At 32.5% G+C, this 21,797-nt stretch overlaps 1 protein-coding gene and 1 long non-coding RNA gene across 7 annotated transcripts in view; one reads left to right on the top strand and one right to left on the bottom strand.

The window, feature by feature from the left end:
• LOC134693734 (uncharacterized) overlaps positions 1 to 21,797 on the bottom strand; it is a 70,921-nt gene that overhangs the window by 37,596 nt on the left and 11,528 nt on the right. Inside the window, exons 1-2 of one of the 6 annotated variants that reach the window (XM_063554633.1) lie at positions 20,510 to 20,530; positions 14 to 1,933 (exon numbers count right to left, since the gene is read on the bottom strand). In XM_063554633.1, coding sequence (XP_063410703.1) covers positions 14 to 1,933; positions 20,510 to 20,515 — 1,926 coding nt within the window. In that variant the 5' untranslated portion in view covers positions 20,516 to 20,530. Of the gene's footprint in view, positions 1 to 13; positions 1,934 to 3,914; positions 4,087 to 4,127; positions 4,252 to 7,713; positions 7,818 to 20,127; positions 20,230 to 20,509; positions 20,531 to 21,797 lie in introns of those variants that run through there. The other 5 variants (XM_063554634.1, XM_063554636.1, XM_063554635.1 and 2 more) reach the window with 5 other exon arrangements.
• The window catches only part of LOC134693736 (uncharacterized), a 39,134-nt gene that overhangs the window by 1,937 nt on the left and 15,400 nt on the right, over positions 1 to 21,797 (top strand). The window lies entirely within an intron of this gene.

A 21,797-nucleotide genomic window follows, 5' to 3' on the forward strand; every position in this document is an offset into this window, starting at 1 on the left:
TTTTTTTTCTTACCGTTGCTTCTTTATTCAGCTGCACTAACGTCTTGCCTTCAGTAACGATATGTAAACCATCTCCATGAGAACCAGTCAAATCTTTGTTTGTTACATCATTCCTATGTTTGTATGAACTCAGCTTAGCTCGTACTACATTGAACAAATAGTTTTTGTCTTTCTCCCATACCTGTTTTAACGTCTCGTCGTGTTGCGGAGGAATGAATTTATGGTAGTTGTCTATACCAACAGAACATTCACTGTCGTCTGCGGAAGAACTGAAAGTGTCGTCACTTCCTGACATGAACCCATTTGGTAGTGAATGTCTTTTATTGATACCCGTATTAGATGAAGCCCTAACTAAACCATTATTTCCGTATGGAGAGTTTTTAACATTAGAACTACTGACTCCGTTTGCATCTAGTTCTTTCAATTCAACATCACATTGAATTTTGCTAGATTCCATTTGTAGAATTTGCAGCCATCTGCTTAAATCAGCATAGTCACAAGCATTAAGATAAATGCTTTTCTTATTTTTCTGTGTCAGCTTGAACACATACATTCTTTTATAGCGTTTATCTTGGTCCGAAACATATGCAACTTCACATCGTGTCAAGATAACCACAAGTTCAGGAGTTTCTTCCTGATTTTGAGTTTTAAACCCGTATAAACATCCTTTACTAACTGCACACCAAAGCTTTTGCCATTTTATAAGATACTTATATTGCAAAAACCCAGATATACTTATATCGTTCAGGTCCTTCAATTTCATTTTTGAGGACCCCGACTTTTCAGAAGCACTTTTCAATAACCGGTCTTTCAAATCTGATGCAGTTCTGACAATTCCTTTGCTAAGACCCTTTTCAGATTTTCCGAAGTCTAGCGATTGCGATAATCGCTTATCATGTGATTTGGAAAGAGGTGATTGGCCATTTGCAGTCATGTGATTCTTTCCAGCGTCATCAAGAGAATGAGTTTCTCCATTCTCATCAGGCTTACTGGTCTTGCGTTTAGGTTTAAAAAGACTTTCCAGGCTACCAAAAGAACGAATTTTCTTAAAGGCCACTGACTTTTTATCAGCTGATTCACGTCTTTCGAAATGCGTTGCTTTCATTGGAACTGATTTCAAACTCTCTGATTCATTATCACGTCTTAACTTTCGCCTTATGTCTCCTATTGAGTTCCTAACATTTTGGCTTCTATTCAGTGACTCTTGGTCATCTAAATTATTCGTACCGTCACTATTATCATTCCATGCATATGACGATCGAGTACCCGTATGTGATTTAGGTGATGGTGCGTATGTTGGTGATATACATGATCCTTGAGGTCTAGATGATATTCCTGGAATTGAATGTCGACGTGGTTCTTGTAGTGTACCATTTTCAGGTTCACCATCATTATCAAGTTTAGAAGCAATTTTTAGCAATGCCATCCATTCTTCCTGAGCAAACTGGTTATCCAAACTGAACAAATATTTTTTTCTCGAAGAGCAATCATCAATTATTATCTGATATTTATCGATGCCTGAAACAGTTTTGGTAGAAACATCTTTCGATTTCACGGACCGATATACAAGAGACCTGACCGAACAGCCCGGTAGAATAACAACTACGCTTGGCTTCTCTGAGGACTCGTTTTCAAAAACACAAAACAACATATCTGCAAGGATACACCATACGTTCTTGTGTTCTGATTGATCGTATAACCACCCCGCCCTTTCCGGATTTTCCAAATCTGTCATCGTTACATTTCGGAGTTTATCGGTTAGACTTGACATTCCGTTGGCATTGGACATGCCGTTTTTGAAATCCGCACTAAAGCCTGGGTAACGCATCATTCTATTTTGCGTTTTCAAAAACCTTCTACGTAGGACATCACGGTGCTCATTTAGATCGTCTGATACTACCAACACATCAGTATCTGAGGTACAAGTTCCATGCTGCAATAAATAAAAGCATATTATATTATATATATTGTAAATGTAAGAATGCTTTTAAAGTTCGATTAATTATATTTTAAAAATATTTCATGACCAAGAACCACACACATAACCAAACTATACTAAGTACTAGTATCACAACACGAACGTTAACCAAACAACGAACTATAAGATCAACCAAACTTAGTACTAAAAGTAGAATTAACTTGACGAAGTGCCACAAGTATAACAACACTTGCCTAAATGACACAAGTATAACAACACTTGACTTAGTATAACAAGTATAACTTAACATAACTAAGAACCACAAGTGGAACCAACCTTGACCAAAAATCACAAGAAGTACCAAACATGGCGACAAGTTACCATAAGTAGAGCCAAACTTAACGAAGTCCAACTAGTAGTACCAGATTTGACTTAGAACCACAAGTAGAAGCAAGATTGACAAAGTCCCACAAGTAGAAGCAAGATTGACAAAGTCCCACAAGTAGAACCTAGATTGACAAAGTCCAACAAGAAGAACCTATATTGACAAAGTCTCACAAGTAGAACGTATATTGACGAAGTGCCACAAGTAGAACCTAGATTGACAAAGTCCAACAAGTAGAACCTAGATTGACAAAGTCCCACAAGTAGAACCTCGATTGAGAAAGTTCCATAAAGTAGAACTACATTGACGAAATCCCACAAGAAGAACATAGATTGACAAAGTTCCACAAGTAGAACTAGATTGACAAAGTTCCACAAGTAGAACCTAGATTGACAAAGTTCCCCAAGTAGAACATAGATTGACAAAGTCCCACAAGTAGAACCTCGATTGACAAAGTTCCACAAGTATAACTAGATTGACGAAGTCCCACAAGTAGAACTAGATTGACAAAGTCCCACAAGTAGAACCTAGATTGACAAAGTTCCACAAGTAGAACTAGATTGACGAAATCCCACAAGTAGAACCTAGATTGACGAAGTCCCACAAGTAGAACCTCGATTGACAAAGTCCCATAAGTACAAATGTAGAACCTAGATTGACGAAGTGCCACAAGTAGAACCAAGATTGACGTAGTGCCACAAGTAGAACCTAGATTGACGTAGTGCCACAAGTAGAACCTAGATTGACGTAGTGCCACGAGTAGAACCTAGATTGACGAAGTGCCACAAGTAGAACCTAGATTGACGAAGTGCCACAAGTAGAACCTAGATTGACGAAATCCCACAAGTAGAACCTAGATTGACGAAGTGCCACAAGAAGAACATAGATTGACGAAATCCAACAAGTAGAACCTAGATTGACAAAGTCCCACAAGTAGAACCTAGATTGACAAAGTTCCACAAGTAGAACCTAGATTGACAAAGTCCCACAAGTAGAACCTAGATTGACAAAGTCCCACAAGTAGAACCTAGCAAAGTCCCACAAGTAGAACCTATATTGACGAAATCCCACAAGTAGAATTAAATTGACTAAGTCCCACAAGTAGAACCTAGATTGACAAAGTCCCACAAGTAGAACCTTGATTGACAAAGTCCCACAAGTAGAACCTAGATTGACAAAGTTCCACAAGTAGAACCTAGATTGACAAAGTCCCACAAGTAGAACCTAGATTGACAAAGTCCCACAAGTAGAACCTAGATTGACAAAGTGCCACAAGTAGAACTAGATTGACGAAGTCCCACAAGTAGAACTAGATTGACGAAGTCCCACAAGTAGAACTAGATTGACGAAGTCCCACAAGTAGAGCTTAGATTGACAAAGTCCCACAAGTAGAAACGAACTTGACTAAGCTATAAAAATTTTACAAAGAAGACGAAATTTTCTTTACAAATCAATGTTAGTTATAGATCACGAAAATATCAAAGGAACGGAGCTTTTATTCTCGTGTCATCTAGATGATTGCTGTATTATTTGTGACAGCAAAAAAATAAATATCTGACAGTTGTCAACGTCGACATATAAAAGTACATCATTATAGAGGATTCTACTCACGTTTACAAGGCATCAAACCAAAACTTAATTCCATCGTATGACATTATACTCAAATATGTTCATTATACACTTATATAATAGAAATTTCAAATATGGCATACGTCAATTGAAATTGATGCTTAAACCTCGTATCTCTTTACACATCCACGATAATTAGTGCAACACATTGATAGATTAGACGTTTGTAAAAATAAAATATACAAATATAAGTACCATTTATATGCCGTTATGTCACACAGCTTTCATTCGTGTACAGTCTTCAATTGAAACACAGATTAGCCAAATATCCCAATAATCCCAAAAGTTAAAATTTCACAATGAGAATTATCCTTAACCAAAGGGTAATTTTCTTTAAGCCATAAACAATGTGTTAGGTCTTGGCATAAAGCCACCATTTCGGATTTATAATATAATACTTGTTCGATATGATGTGATTTAAATTATCGTGTCTTTGAATGCATCAATGTTTGAACAGCTGACTGCAAATTATGCAAGGTATGATATATTTTGAAGAAAAAAAACACAGTATACACCTGAAGGCTTTGCTATTGAGATGGGCTTGTCAGTTTCATTGGGATTATGTTGTAATTGAAATATTTTTACGCCTTCGATGTAATTTAAATAAAAACATCTTCACATGTTTTACTAATACCTGTTATGAATGTAAATTGTAAATACAGCATTAGAAAACACAAAACACAGCCAATCTTAAACATATACCATTATATTTTGTACTTGTATATGCCGAATCAAAATTCCTCTGAAACTACATTGTGTTGTCACAAAAAAAAACCACAATAGCATAAAACAGTATGGCATTAATGTTAATTGTAAATAAGGCTGTTTCAGGCGGTGTCAGGGGAGTTTTGTTAGTTTTTACACTAAACATACATAAAATGATTATCACTGAAAGATAGTCCATCAGTGCGGTGCGCTCGCTGAAATGTTCCGACAGTTTTACTTGTCATTAAATAAGTCCTGTAATAAGAAGTTTTTCTGCAAGTATCACATAAACTTCAAATTTTATAAATGTACAATGATAATGAGGCTATGTTAAATAAAGCAGGCCAGATAGACATGTACACCTTACAATTATTGCATACTACAAATATAGTAGACCTATTGCTATTAGCATTTGAAAAAAAAACAGACAAAAAATAAATCAAAGACCTAACATTGACCATTGAACCATGCAAATGAGGTCAATGTAAACTCGGATGATACTGACTATACCGACATGTACACCTTACAATTATTCGATACACTCAATATAGGTGGTATCTTCGTATAGTCCTTGAAAAACAGACCAAAACACACAATACTCAATGAACCATGAAAATAATGTCAAGGTCTTATAAAACCTGCCAGGCTGACCACTTACAATCATTCATTGCACTACATATAATTGTCCTACTATTTATAGTCGCTTGGAAACCGTCAAACGGACTTATTATTAATCACGTAACTTTAAACCTGACCCATGTAATGAGGTCAAGGTCAGGTTAACCCTGCCTGACGAATATGTAGTGAGTGTATCCATATACTAAATGTAGTTACCCCATTTCTCACAATAAGTGCAAAATTCACAAGACAACAAAAACTGTTATTTTCAAGCAGTCGCTAAACCATGAAAATGAGGTCAAGGATAATGTACATAAGCCAAATGTCAATTTCGTAACACAAGAAATCTAGAAACAAGATATGAAGCACACAGGTCGTAGAACTTCTGAAATGTATAGTTTTATACAAATACTTTAAATCGAAATACATATGTCTCGCATGCTGCCACTTTCGTCGTCGCAGGCGATATAAAAATGAAGGACTAGCTTAATTCATGTAATGCGTATAGGTTACACAAAAAAAGAGGTGTTTCGTTTAAAAGAAATATGATCCACATACACTCTAACGGTTGTATTTGTTTTTTTAGTGTAAAACGAAAGAAAAACATATTTGAGGTATTCTTATAAGAACCTAAATTATGACCTTTCGTGATTTTTGTAATGCTATTGATACCCCATAGAGACAAAATCACTTGTTCAGGGCATGAAAATCTAGTCACAAAACTAATTAACATTTTTGTTAATAGAATACAAATAATAACTGTTTCATTTTTTGACCTGAAAAAGTAGAAGTAAAATCTTGGCCTACTAAATTCCTTAAGAATAATGTACACCTATAATGTGCATTATGACATATCATTTGTCAACCGTAAAGTTATTAGTGTTATCTGGGAAATCTAAGCTACTACTGTCTATTACCATTTTATAATTAAAAGTAATTACAACACGAGGAGTTCAGTGACACACAACACCTTCATTGTCAGATATATACCCTCGATAGCGATAGGAGGTATATTAAAAAAAAGATATATAAAAGAATAGATATGGTGTGGTTTTACGTCATACACTCATTTTCAGTACTTTTCTATCATATACAGTCACTTTATAAAACAAACGCGTATGTTATAAGATCTTATGAGACCTTGCTTTTGGTCTCCCTTAAAATATCTCTTAAAACAGGGTCTACTGTATATATAAACTTTTTATAAAACTTTATCTTTAAGTTAATTACTTGAAATTTAAGTGGCAGTATGAATTTCCTATCAGGACTCTATTAAAAAGTACTATTTCTCAGTCACATTTTGATGATGATATAAAAGCACAGCCGCCAATATGAACAACTTAATTCTATGAGCTGCGAGCCTTATTAAGTTTCGTATTATTTGTATATGCTGTGTTTTGTCTTTAATGACTATATTATCACCACAAACCTCATCTTTGATCGTCTTTGATTTTTGTCTTTGAGAAAATTAAAGAATTAAATATTTCCGACAAAAGCCACAACAACCCGACCATAGAGCAGACAACATCCGAAGGCCATCAATGGGTCTTCAATGTAGCGAGAAACTCCCGCACCCGTAGGCGTCCTTGAAGTTTGGAAGGAAAATTAGCGTCTACAAGATTTAAAGGAAAGACTCAGTTAAAGTAGAGTCTGTGTGGTGCATTTCAATAATAAGATTAGGTAAGACTCCGTGACTTTTCATTATTTGACTTTCGACTTATAGGCCTATATCATTCAGGCCTGAATACTAGACTAGGTATCTAAATTACCCACTTGCTCCAATAATCACTTCTTACAATACATTTTTTTTTTAAATATACTTGCAAGTAATCCACAAGTAAGAAAACAAAACAATACTTAATATATTAGTGAAAATTGGAAAGTATTATAACAAAGCGTCTATATTTGAAAATTTATTAATTAGGAATCGTGGCTAGAGAGCGGTGAGTGTGTTTTCAATGTTGACGTTTTCAAGAATCATATAACTCGTATTTAGAAAATTGTTGATTATTTTTTAACACAAATGCGAGATTTTAATGTATTGCTCGTAGTTTTAGAAATGTAAAAGGTATTTTGCTTAACCACTTTTTCCTGTACCCAATGCTTTGAGGACCGAAAAGAAATACAATTAGTTTTAACCAAAATTTTATATCTTATGATAAAGATTAATGGGATATTCTAATGAAATGGGCATAATTAAAAGTATCAAATTCTATTTTAAAATTAAATCTGGTGACAAAGTTAAGAAATACGAGCGTTCGAACATATGTATTGAGATATGTATGTACGTACATTAAAGTATATTTATCGTTGTGCATTTAAAATGTGGGTCACCAAAATAAAAATACCAAGTAAGAAACTTGTTTAAATAATTGGAAACATTAAACAGTTAAAAGAAGTAAAGCTTTTTTATCACTTGAAAATGAAAATGATCAAAATAAAAGTATATTACTCGTACCTGCTTGTATGTATACAAATCCTTCTACACATGTTCCTCAGAATGTAAACAATGTTTGATTTTAAATATCAAATTCATGTTCGTTCAAAATTAATAAATGCTAATAAAGTCGTTCATAATTCCGTTAATTAAATCTCCTGTTCCATACCGATAAACCGTAAGGAGATTATAATAAGCATAACTGGATTGTCACTGGCCGTAACCTGATTATTTCAATTGAATTTACGCGGTCAGTGTATAGATCAACAAAAGGAAGAAATTAAAGTATATTTTCGTAATTAATAAACAGTACACAATGAAATCCTATTTTAGAGATATCTTATATCTGACACTTCTTTTCATTAAAATTTTTAAATGCCCATATAAGTGGAAACCTGTCTCGAAATCTTTTGTTCAATATTTTTGTATCAATTATTGAGTTATGCATTAAACCAGATATAAGTTTTAATATTCAATATTCGTGTATTATACTGAAAGGTAACACTATATTTTATTTTCATAGCCGTAATCTTCAGAAACATAGATAATATACATGTTTTTACAGTAACCCATTTGAAGCTTTTTAGAAAATCAACATAGTCTTTTTGGCTACGATATAATGTATAAAAACACATAGTCTTTTTGGCTACGATATAATGTATAAAAACACATAGTCTTTTTGGCTACGATATAATGTATGAAAACACATAGTCTTTTTGGCTACGATATAATGTATAAAAACACATAGTCTTTTTGGCTACGATATAATGTATAAAATCACATAGTCTTTTTGGCTACGATATAATGTATAAAAATACAGTCTTTTTGGCTACGATATAATGTATAAAAACATAGTCTTTTTGGCTACGATATAATGTATAAAAACATAGTCTTTTTGGCTACGATATAATGTATAAAAACATAGTCTTTTTGGCTACGATATAATGTATAAAAACATAGTCTTTTTGGCTACGATATAATGTATAAAAACATAGTCTTTTTGGCTACGATATAATGTATAAAAACACGTCAGTGAAAACTGTTTATCAGCCTAATGACTTGAATAATTTGTTCATTTCTTTGAAGATGACTGTTTTAAATTTTACAAAGCAAAACAGTATATAAAATACATCAATAGAAAATTCGATTTGTGAATGGATAATTCTATATTCAAATCATATACGTAAAACAGCAATTAAAATCAGCTGACTAACCTTTAAATGGGATTACAAAGATTGCCTTTCAATACACAGCATGATAAGAACATTACTAATATTTTTAATGTTTGAAATAACAATAAGTAAAAGTAGAATTTACAAAAGAAACATAACTAAACGCTCTGTATGCAAATCACTACAAGATAGAAAATAATAAATGAATCTTAAAAACAATTTAATATTCTAGAACGGATAGGTTACGGTTTAAAGAAGGTGCCATATACCGTATCTATAATATTTCGATAAGTCTAATTATACATATTTTTGGTTACTCAGGTTATGACGAGCCTAGTATTGATATCTTAAAAGAAAACTACCGAAATGTTGTATGAAACAATTATCCACCAGTGCCAGAAGAACATTGATGATTACAGTGTGACCTCCAATTTTTAAAGAAAACTTGTGTGTGGTGAAGGTGTGCATATACATTTATTTATGCGACAAACCCGTTCCTAGAGAGGAACTTATTTCCCCTCAATAAAATGGCATGCATTTTCTGCTGAAATTCGTAGAAACAAACAATTTCAACTCAGGCTGTGATTCTTAACGGAGAAATGGAAAACACAAAATGAACCTTTCAACTAATAAGTCGAAGACAAACACCATGCAATCAGAAAGAGAAGCTATGATAAGACATATCACAAAACACAACACAGAGGTATAACGTCTGAGTAACAGTATATGCCAAAACTTACAATTTCATAGAACTCAAAACACCGTTCATTTTAGTCTATGATACCAAACGGGGCGTGATTTGAATTACATACACATAGCTAGTGCATATCCCGATACCTTGTAGCATTTAAATAGTAAAATTGAGAAGATTTGAGAAATGTTGCACTTCATATCAATCTCTTGACACAGAAATTACCCTTTATACACTTCAATCATATAACTTTGTTATCTACAGATATTTAATCTCAAATCACTACGGATCACTGCCAGTCAACGAACAAAACCTACTACGAAGTAATTGAAAAACAATAATTCATTATTGTTAAGTTCTTTCGTCTCAAATCGATTACCATTCAACAGTTTGACAACCTAGAGTGACGTTCCGAAACGTTCCGAAATGTAATAGCAAAGCCTTAGTACTCGGTCATTTCAGGTTTAAATAAATAAAACTTAAATATGAAAATTAATTATTTCAACACCTATTCTTCAAATTTGAAATAATTTTATAGATAGAGCACGAGGCCTAATAATTCATTCATTCATTTGTTAAATATTATGATAATTATTCCGTTCAGATATAATATTAATGTCATTTCTTCTGTACATCTTGACAATCCATTAAATTTAACTGTTCATAATCAAATATTATTAAAGTTAATAAAAATTGTGGATGCACAAAGATGTGGACAATTTTGGTAGATAGATAAAGGTTTACAAAGCGAACATTCCCTCAATCAGTTCAGTACGATAATGTACATTGGGGCCCGACTTAAACGTGCTGAGCCAGAATATTTCGTACAAAATCATGAATGTATAGGTCCTGACGAAAGAAAAAAGAGAGGGAATTTATCAAATACTTTCCCCCTCAGACAAAGATCCAACATGCATAGATAATGGCGCAACAAAGTATTGGACAGCTACTCTTTAACCAATAGCAACAATCAACAAGGAAAAAATATAACAACAAGCTTCCCAGCTCACCACAGACGATTGTAAACCAAAGGAGAATAGATGCATCAGAAACATGCTTACAATGAAGAACTTCAGAAACTGCAGTAACCTCTTTAAAGGCAACAACTAGTTTGAATGTGTACACGGTATTTAAATGGATGGTTCCAGCTATTGACCCAGGCGACTATATAATTCCGTCACTACCTAAAAAAAGCTATCACAACGAAAGAGTTGAATTATTATCAGGCAACACACAATAAAGAGAAGCTAGTAAAATGTAACCTGGCATGTGTTTACATTCTAACGAGCAGGACACAACAATATTCCAACACAATCGTCATGACAAGAGAGCACACGCTGAAATGTCTCGCCTTTTTTATACTAATCATTGATATTATGATGATAGTCCTAAAGTTTTATTACAACTGTCACATAAATCAAACAAAAACCTAGATATTGACCAATGAACCATGAACATGAGGCCAAGGTCAGATGACCCATGCCAGACAGACATGTACAGCTACCAATTCTTTCATACACCAACTATAGTTGACCTATTGCTTATAGTTAAAGAAAAACAGACCAAAACACAAAAACTTAACACTGAGCAATGAAACGTTAAAATGAGAACAAGGTCAAATACAACCTATGCGATTGACATATAGATCATAAAATATTTCTATACACCAGTTATAGTTGACCTATTGCATATAGTATTAGAAAAAAAAGACAAAATTTCAAAAACTTAACTTTGACCACTGAACCATGAAGTCAAGGTCAGATGACACCTGTCAGTTAGATATTCTCACCTTACTGTCCTTCCATACACCGAATATACTAAAACCAATGGCTTATACTCTCTTAGATATGGACTTGACCACCAAAACTTAACCTTATTCACTGATCCATGTAATGAGGTCGAGGTCACGTGAAAACTGTCGGACGGGCATTGCAATATTTGCACATACTAAATATCGTTATCCTTTTACTAAGTATAAGAGAGAATTTAACATTACAAAAACTCGTCGTAACTTTTTTTAAAGTAGTCACTGAACCATGAAAATGAGGTCAAGGACATTTGATATGTGACTGACGAAAACTTGATAAAACGAGGCATCTACTGTATAAACAAACTATGAAGCATCCAGGTCTTCCACCTTCTAAAATATAAAGCTTTGAAGAAGTAAGCTTACGACGCCGCCGCCGTATCACTATTCCTATTTAAAGTCGAGCTTTCTGTGACAAAAGTCGTAGGCTCGACAAAAACTTATTGTAGCCACTTGGTATATTGTTGGGTGCGCTTAGGTGAAGAGAACTTCACATATATAATATAGCGACGGCGCCCTCTCATCTGTTGCTTCAAAACTAGTATTAATATCTAAAACGTATCAATACATGTAGTTATGAGAAAATTCAAACTCGGTCAACGTTAACAAAATATGATGGACTGCCCGATCATGATCTTAGATTAACATTTAAGGAACACTTAAAACACATCAAGAAGCCTGTCTATTACAGTGATTAATTTGTATATTAAACTTAATCAAACCATATATCTATGTCCCTGGACAGATAAAACTGATAAGTCAAGTCAATGGTTTGATCATGGGGACATCCAATAGACAATTTGGTAGATAAGTCAAGTCAATGGTTTGATCATGGGGACATCCAATAGACTTTTTGGTAGATACCAAGTCATGTTAAAGTGATCAAAGGTTTAAAGCTGTGTGAGACAAATTTGATAGTATATGACATGTAAATAAAATAATTCCCATTGAACAATTTAACTTATTGGATATAATTTATTGTATCTGAAATAGATTGAATATTTACGAAACCATAAACAAATGAATTGAGTGTTCTCATCGGAATTCTAGATAATGTAGAAAATGAAAACAAGAATAACTATACACAAACACTATGTTGGACTCTAGATATGTATTTTCTAAAAAAAAAGAAGTCGAAATGCCCTACATTTACTATCGTATATAATTCCGCATGGACCTTTTTTTTCAGTAAGACAATTAGCCGGAAATATAAAAGTATTAAAATAGGAATGCAAACAAGTGCACCGACCCTTTAGACAAGATTGTATATGTCTTTCTAAATAAATATGTATCTAAATTTGTCAACCTCGTCGATCTTCCGATTTCAGATGTTGTAATATACTCTTATATAGAAACAAAAATGTGAGCAGAGAAAAATTGAAATTAAAAATATACCCTCCCCCTTTTCCCATCAAAGATGGATGATTCTATGCTAGCAAACTAATTTTATTAATCATCGTATTAAAACATGATGTGAATTAGCTTGCAATCTTCTTTTTTTAACACACAAATATATAATATAACTTAAACTAAGAAGAGAAACCTTGTCATGTGTGGAAAAATATAAAGAAACAAGACGCATTTGTAAAGACATTAGGCAGAGTTTGAAACATTTGACGTCTTACCTTTTACCGTGGTGACTGTAAACCATGTACCTGTTATCAAGTAAAATGTTCACACTGCACATTCCACATATTTTATTTCAGTTTAGCACGAAATATTCTTTTCAGCAACATACATACAAGTTGAACACAACAATAATACAAACATTGGATTTCTTTATTTGTAAATATCTCCCTGTGTGTACTATACGGTATCTTCTTAAATCTATGTTATTGTTTTAAATATACCTTATCATTGTTTGGCTGTCAACTTGACGGTTTGAATTGTATCTATATACATATGTTTTTGGAACGCTTCTTATCCATAATTCTAATTGTTTTAGTGTGAGACAAGGCGACACGCAGAATAATCACAAATAGTAAACCATATGAAGGTTCAGATTTTGGTCAGTGATATATTATTATATTTGACCTAAAAACGCCAGTCTTAAATATCCAAATGCTGTTACACAGAGAAGTTTCCGAAAACGATTTTTTATAAAAATTCATCTGCTATAAAATCTTAAATACACTTAAATCCAGCCATGCATATTTCCAGATAGTGACGTTCCACACTAAAGTTTAAGTATATGTATCCTTTATTTATTTTATAACCGAGGAAAATGAAATTAGCATTTAAAGCACCATTTATTAATATAATTTAATCGTTTGGAATTTAAACAACGAAATGCTGTTTTCCCTATGTATATACATGTAGATAATATCATACAACTATGTCGCACCTGATAAAATGAAACTTAGTAAAACAAGATTTTATATTTAACACTTTAATGACAAAGTTTGTGAAGCGAAAATTAAAATTGTTCGTGGTAGTGCCAGATTTAAAACATTTCTAAATTAAGTGATTAACCTGTGATGGTATACTGATTAAGTTATCCGATCTGAGTAAATTGTAGATTTTTCATCAAAACAAATTGTCAACCTTTTGAAATTTCCGAGATTAAATTTGAATTTTGATATAATATTTCAATTTAATTTATGATAATTCAAATATTCTACTAATGCAACTGTAATTTGCTTTCAATTTTGGGAGTTAAACGCCTTAATAACAAAAAATATATCTAATTTGACCAACTCAAAGGTCTTGCTTTCAAATCATGGTAACACAATGCTGAGCTTTGTCACGAGAACAAACGCATATTAATAAATCTGTATCGGTAGATTTTTTGGGGGGCAATTAACTTATATAAATTATATTTCATCTTAAGAAAATCATATTATGCTTTTCAAATAATTTTGATTTATGACAAACTCGATCCATTTAAAGCAATAGGTCAACAGGTAAAGAAAGATGTATTAGGTCCGAGACCACAATTGTCGTCCCTTGATAGTCCCTAGTGTTGACAGTGGGTTACTTGCCATTAATTTTTATACCCTTCCAAATTTATTTCTCCATTTTTAATGCCTCAAATTGCAAGTAAGGAGGGGAATAAAATTACAATGTAAAAAAAATTGGGTTCAGAATTTTAAAGGTAAGTAGTGATTTGGTCCAGCTGAAAAAGATTTAAACTTAGCACTTCGGAAGCTGTCAAAAGATTTCAAGACGCCCTAAACATAAAATTGTCCATATTTTGAGTTAGAGCCGATGAAGTTTTCTATAATATTAACATAATTTGTCCCAAAAGTAGTACAACACACTGTAAACGTTTATTTGAGAAAGCGCAGGTGGGGATTTTTTTATTTTCATGTATGTTCTAAAAGAAATGCACAACGAAATAACTGTATACTCGGACCAGCAGGTAAAGAAAGATGTATAATACACAAACAGACACAAAGTCCGTGAGCAACTAGAGCAAACAGCAAAGTCCGTGAGCAAGTAGAGCAAACAGCAAAGTCCGTGAGCAACTAGAGCAAACAGCAAAGTCCGTGAGCAAGTAAAGCAAACAGCAAAGTCCGTGAGCAAGTAGAGCAAACAGCAAATTCCGTGAGCAAGTAGAGCAAACAGCAAAGTCCGTGAGCAAGTAGAGCAAACAGCAAAGTCCGTGAGCAAGTAGAGCAAACAGCAAAGTCCGTGAGCAAGTAGAACAAACAGCAAAGTCCGTGAGCAAGTAGAGAAAACAGCAAAGTCCGTGAGCAAGTAGAGCAAACATCAAACATTAAGTAATAACCACAGATACATTGCACCAAGGAGTCAGTCAGTATTTGATGCCACGATCATTTTCAGGTGACCATGCAAAGTTTTAAAAAGGCTGTGCATGTGAAGTATTAATCATTTAAAGTGTAAAATAACATTTTCTTCCAGAGGAATTGGATTTCATGTAATATGATTATTTGTACAGTAAAGAAAAACTTCGAATGTTTATAGTGGGTCTTTTTCAGGTATCGTCTTACACAACTAAAATATACTTGTATAAGAGGGTAAACATTCTTGAATGCATACCAAAAAAGTGTCAACTAGAGTAACATAAACTCTTGTTGATCCAGAATTTAACAAAAGTCACTAGAAAAAACTTTTAACAATTCAGGTTGATGCGAAAAAAAACCATTTAAACGATTTCAGCTAAGATACTTATAAGTTGTATTTTGTGTATTAAAAATAAGGAGCTGTTTTATGATTACCAACTAGACAACTATCAAATGAAGTAAAAAAAGAAGTAGATTCTAGACAACAATGAGCGAACCCATTATCAAATGACAAAATCAAAAGCTCAAACACATCAACAAATTGAAAAACAACTGTCATATATTAATTAGTTTTAAAAAAGATTGCATGAAGTTCAATCTTTGCACCGAAAGAAAGTCACTTCTTTGCTATGCTAACGTGATTTTCACAGTGACCTTGACAGGTCATTCCGAAGTTATGCTGGCGCAGGAATTCTGCACACAACCCTTGCGACCTTTTTAGCATCCATCACTTAGTGTAAATCGTACAAATTCGCAGACATCATCGAGTGCCGATTAAATTCTTTATCGCTTGTTATATATTAATTTCATCTATGAATATTCATGAAAATATGCTTTAAGAACATAGATAAATGATATGAAAATGTTTTGTCGTGAGATATATTTATATATATATATATATATATATATATATATCAGTAACAAATCAAAGACACCAAAAATGTATGTTAAGAATGCGGAAGAATATCTCGAGAGATGAGCTGCTTTGTATTAAACTGTTATGCAAATATCAATATAATATATTATAACAATACATATTACACTTATATCAATTTTTAATGAAAACAACACTACTATAATAAGTATTACGCCGGGTGAGGTTAAATTCCCTGTCATTTATTCTTTATCCACACAGGAACTTGTCTTAGAAAAAAAATTATATATGTACCTGACCTAACTTTCAGGTACAACAAATGGAAATATATAACGACCTTGGCTGGCTCAAAATTCAGATAAAGAGATATGATTATTTCTAACTGAGACAAATTAAGTGCCTGTGACCATCCACCGGAACTTGCGGTCATCCGATGTTCAGTACTTCAGTACTTTGATTTCTTCTTATTATAAACGGAATAAATACATACAGAAACATAATACGCCATTGTATGTAGTTAATAATTATTTATTTAAATGAAAATGAACAACTTTTAAAACCCTCTCCTCTTAATCATGTTTGTTGTTATACTTAAAAACTTTAAATGTTAACATGATGTATGTACTATGTCAAATCGAAAAGAATTCCTTTTATAAACTATACATTTAAAATATATATTTGGTAATTAAAATAGTGTAGAGTTTCTCTATTCAGAAATTCAAATGATAACCCATAAACGCAAAATCAATAATATTTTCATCTTCATGCATAAAATAATTTATATAAACGTTTTAGACCAATGAAAAAAAACCTATTGAACTTGATCGGTTAATCGTTGATAAAATTTAAAGATAGGAAAAGCACTATGACTTTAGTATTCTTCATTCATAATTCATAATCATATGGAACTTGCCAACAGTTAAAATGAAAACTGATGTCATATGCGACTTGGGTACAGTTTTTCTCCTACCTATTTTTTTTGGTTAAAGGACGTTTTATATCAACCAAATTGCACACGACTACAATGCATGTTTCTGTTATGTTTTATCACTGAATGGAATAAATCTCTACACAAGTTTTACCGAAGAAATGATTATGTTATCTGTAGTTTTAAGCATCATTTTGTTTTAAAATGTCTCTGTGTGTTTAACCATAAGACATTTAACCTATTATGAACTATTTAAAAGTTTCTCTCAATAAATATTCAGGTGCAACATTTAACGCCTTTCACAACTGAAGTCGTTGTTTAAAAACTGAAATGTGTCAAATTCTGCTATTTTGAGAGAATGCGTAAGCTATAACACAAGAGGACATCATGCTTTTTAATATCTTATCTAAGGAAGCTCGCTTGTCATGTTTTGGAATTTTGGTCAGATTTTCGGAATCCTCTTGTTTTATCCATTTGAATGCCTTAAACAGTTTGCCCGGTGACCCCATTTTTCTTTTTATAATTCTTTGACATGTATATGATAAGCCATCTATAATAGTCTTATAAAATTTTAATTAGTTTTTAAAAGTTTTTGGGGACTTAAATTTGTGAATGATAAAGCTATGAAAAGTCAAGAGAGAAAATTTTCCCGCCAAAATTTCAATTGCTCATATCTTGAAAACAATCACGGTGACCTATATCTATTTTTTTTGCTCTTTTAATTCCTTAATTAACCCCCTATCAATATAATTATGCTAGTGCTTTGAAAAGTTAACCATTTTCAAACTGAGAAGCCGACTCCCTTAAAACAATCCGATGTAGAAAAGTGGAAGTAAATACCAAAATAATAAAAATGAAGTCATATTCATACCATGAGTTATTTAAAAGTTTTTTTTAATAAATCAAGACTTTTATTTTCTAGATTGATGTGTTTAAGCTATTACTTTTACCATTTGATTAGTGACTTTCTTTTATGAATTTTCCTCGGAGTTCAGTATTTCTGTGATTTTACTTTTTCAACCCGACATGAATGAAATAATCTTTAGGGTCATCCATTTTAGAGATTGCACTTGATGATGTAAGTGTGAGGTATTTAGGATCCTTGTAAGACTTTAGTTTAAATACCTGTCCCAGACCAAACCCAATGATTCACTATATGTCTCAAATATTCACACAAAAGGAAAGACACAATACATATTTTATAAATCTTTTCAAATGTGAACAAAAAGAAATGCCTATTTGCTTTGCTGCATTTCGTATATATGTATTAAATTATGTCTATCCTTTTGTTCAGTTTCAATCTTAAGGAAGAAGGCATTCAGAACACGATTTCTAATGTCAAGGTGGAATATTTGAATAGGGCTGAACCTTAAATGCATATGATATTGCAGCTGTCATTACTATTTGTTGGTTTCTAAAAGTATAATTATAAAAACTAAATTTCATCAACGTTAAAGATCTCAAGAATTTATCGATGCACATTCAATATCTTTATCAAATATTTCGATCTCGAAATACATGTAGAGTTCAAATGAGGAAATTTTTCTTGTCAATTTTACCGGAACAATTATGCCTGTTCTATTTAGTACTCCAAATTTATTCTAATAGTACCATGAACATTTATACCTATATTTAACTCTTGAACTTGACAGATTGTATCTATTATAATGCAATGGCGGAATTTGTAAAATTGTTTATATAACATGATAACTTCCGTTTTCAGTAAAGGACCTGGCATCAACACTATTTGGAGATTTTTTTTTCGAAACAAGATTACTAAACAGGCGAAAGATACTAGAAAAAAGTAAAATCACAAAAATACTGAATTGAGGAAAATCAATTCGGAAAGTCCATAATCACATGGCAAAATCAAATAGCAAAACACATCAAAAACGAATGGACAAGAACTGTCATATTCCTGACTTGGTACAGGCATTTTTAAATGTAGAAAATGGTGGATTAAACCTGGTTTTATAGCTCTAACCCTCTCAGTTTGATGACAGTCTCATCAAACTAGGGGATACCAGGGGAAATTCAAAACAAATAAGTCAAAGAAAAATACAGTTGCGGATCCAAAAAGGAGGTGGGTTTTCTGAGTGTTAGAACCCCTATTTTGACGATCAACACTTTTAAAAAGGGACATAATTTGAACCACCCTTTATGCTGGGATGGACCCCCTTTAAAATATGGCTGGATCCGTCCCTGCAACATTATGTAAAAAATAAACAACAATTGAAAAAAAGTGTTAACACAAATACCGAACTTGAACTTCAAGCACAGGCACTTGTCTCAGAATTTTTTTTCCCTATATACCTTATTATAATAAGGTATATAGGGGGAAAAAATTCTGAGACAAGTGCCTGTGACTTCAAGGTATGGATGAAAAGACTTCCTAATTCACCAAATAAAACATATATAGAAAACTGATATCTTAGGAACAATAACAAAGCTAACAGATCGATATTTTAAATTATCGGTCTTCCCACTGTCTATATCACTCTGTTCAGCTCTTAATATTATTCCGTATCATGTCTTTGTGACGTCAAATACGTTGACCCGGCCTTAATAACTTTGACCCGGACATATCAGCGACGTCATAATGTTTGAACCGACGTTAATAACTTTGACCCGAACTTATCAAGTCATCTTTTGAGTGCTGGTGAAACAAAGAAAACACTTCTCAAACACGCAAATATAGCCCAATAAATCGATTATCAGATTATCTGTATATTAATATTGTAAAATATCAGCTGCTCGACATTATATGAAGGCTTTTTGAACTCGTTCGCTACGCTCACTCGACAAAAAGCTTCATATAATGTCTCGCAGCTGATATTTTACGATATCAACATGCAGATAACCCGATAATCGGTACTTCCTAGTTAGAAAAAGTTTTTGAATAAAATTGAGAATGGAAATGGGGAATGTGTCAAAGAGACAACAACCCGAAACTTGTTTAAGGTTCTCAAGAGAAGTTACTTGCAACAACTGAAATGTCTGCAGTAATAGCCAAATGTGATCATCACATGCACATTTGAAAGCTATCGAAATTCTATGTTGTTTCTCCGATTTTCCTCCTGCATTCCAAAGTCATGCTATCATCAGTGTTGGAGAGATTTGTTTAAAAAAAGAAGAATTTTTAAATATGTTTTTGAATAACATATTCTCAATATACATTTTTGCTGTTGTTTAAAATAAAACAAAATAAAGATCTTACCACAGGCATTATAGCACTTTGAATAACAGCCTCTTAAAGACATTACAACCGATCCATGACCTTTTATATTGTATTTCCTGTTTCCTTCCCTGAAGTTCACCCCTAAAACTCGACACATGGACTTCTATGATATGTAAATATATCTACCCATACAAATGTATCTTAATACCTATACAAATTCTTACATAACCAAAAACGCATATGTACATAGAAAATAAATTTTTTAAATTTCATTCAAAAAATGTTTAGAAAAAATATTTGATACCATCCCAAAACAACAAAGCATAAACAAGTAGTATTTACATGTATTTTTGGTTACAATTGAATTACCCACAATGCCACCAACACACCTACAAACGAAGAATTAAATTCAAAGACCTACCTTCATGATTGTGACCGATCTTAAAACTGTCTTTGAATACATTTCTATCTCTAGGATCTGTTTGTCTGTGTCAAATATGTTGACTTAAAGAGACACTACGCGTCGACATTTACCAAAAAAATGGCTAATCATTGAACATGTTGAATAGAAAACTGAACTCGATGACAACCTCAAAAACTATATCTTCTTACTACAGTATACAATAAGGTGTATTCAATGAAGATAGTTAGATGGGTTTCATTCAATAAGACCAATTCAAAGATTTAATTCTTAAAATAGTTAGCGTGCTTGATTTAACGTATACTAAAATACATCTATTGTTTGTCAACATTATTTTGGGCCAATTTTTTTTATGCCCGATTAAAGAAGATTTTCATTTGTCGAATTATTTTCGAATAAAGACATATTATTACTTATCATAATGATACTAAAACTGAGAACATATTTGCACGGCGGGTGTGTTTAAAGGATTAAATAAGGTAATATTCCGTTATGCCGGTATGTTTTGTCAATAGATATTTATATAGGTTACGACCTTCATTGTAAGGTCAAAAAATTTGTGAATGATGTTATATCATTCTACTTAAGCCAATCACGCTATGACATTATTAAGATTGTTTTGCCACGCTATGACATTATTAAGATAGTTGTGAGAACTTTAACATTTGTATTCTTATTCCTATATTAACTGTGGTACTGTTTGTTGAAAATTAAGCAGTTAATTTTAAGGTCTTAATGTTATCTATTAAAGCTAAAATAGATTTTAAAAAAGTCCAGCTGAATCTACAGTTGTTCACATATTTTCACATACATATTAAGACACAAATCGAGCGTAAGTTAAACTGAAATGACTTGTATATATATATAAGTATTTTTTTTGTGTGTGATGTGATCGCGATTTCAAATGGTTTGGCGTAAAACTATGTTTGTAACGGGTTTATCCAGGATTCTTCCGAAAAAGGAGTTTTATGTACAAATTCAAATGAATTATGCTAATCTTTAATTAAACTTTCTGTATAATCCCTGAAGGATGAAGGATAGAAATGAATGTGGATGTTTGGAAATCTTCAACTTAGATAACATCTTACTGGGAATTGCAAAAATTATTGGTCTCAGTCAAGTTATCAGAAAAAAATAGAGAAAAACGAAATTAATATTTTCAAAATTTCTGGATACTATATATATATTTGTTAAAAACAATAATAGAGAAACGTAAAAAGCGAAATATCTACTTTTTTTAATTGAAAGCGTTCAGTACGTTTGCATTTAACATTCAAATCTAGAAACC

This window comes from Mytilus trossulus, chromosome 12 (genome assembly GCF_036588685.1).
Source record: "Mytilus trossulus isolate FHL-02 chromosome 12, PNRI_Mtr1.1.1.hap1, whole genome shotgun sequence".
In the NCBI taxonomy this organism is placed as follows: Eukaryota; Metazoa; Mollusca; class Bivalvia; order Mytilida; family Mytilidae; genus Mytilus; species Mytilus trossulus.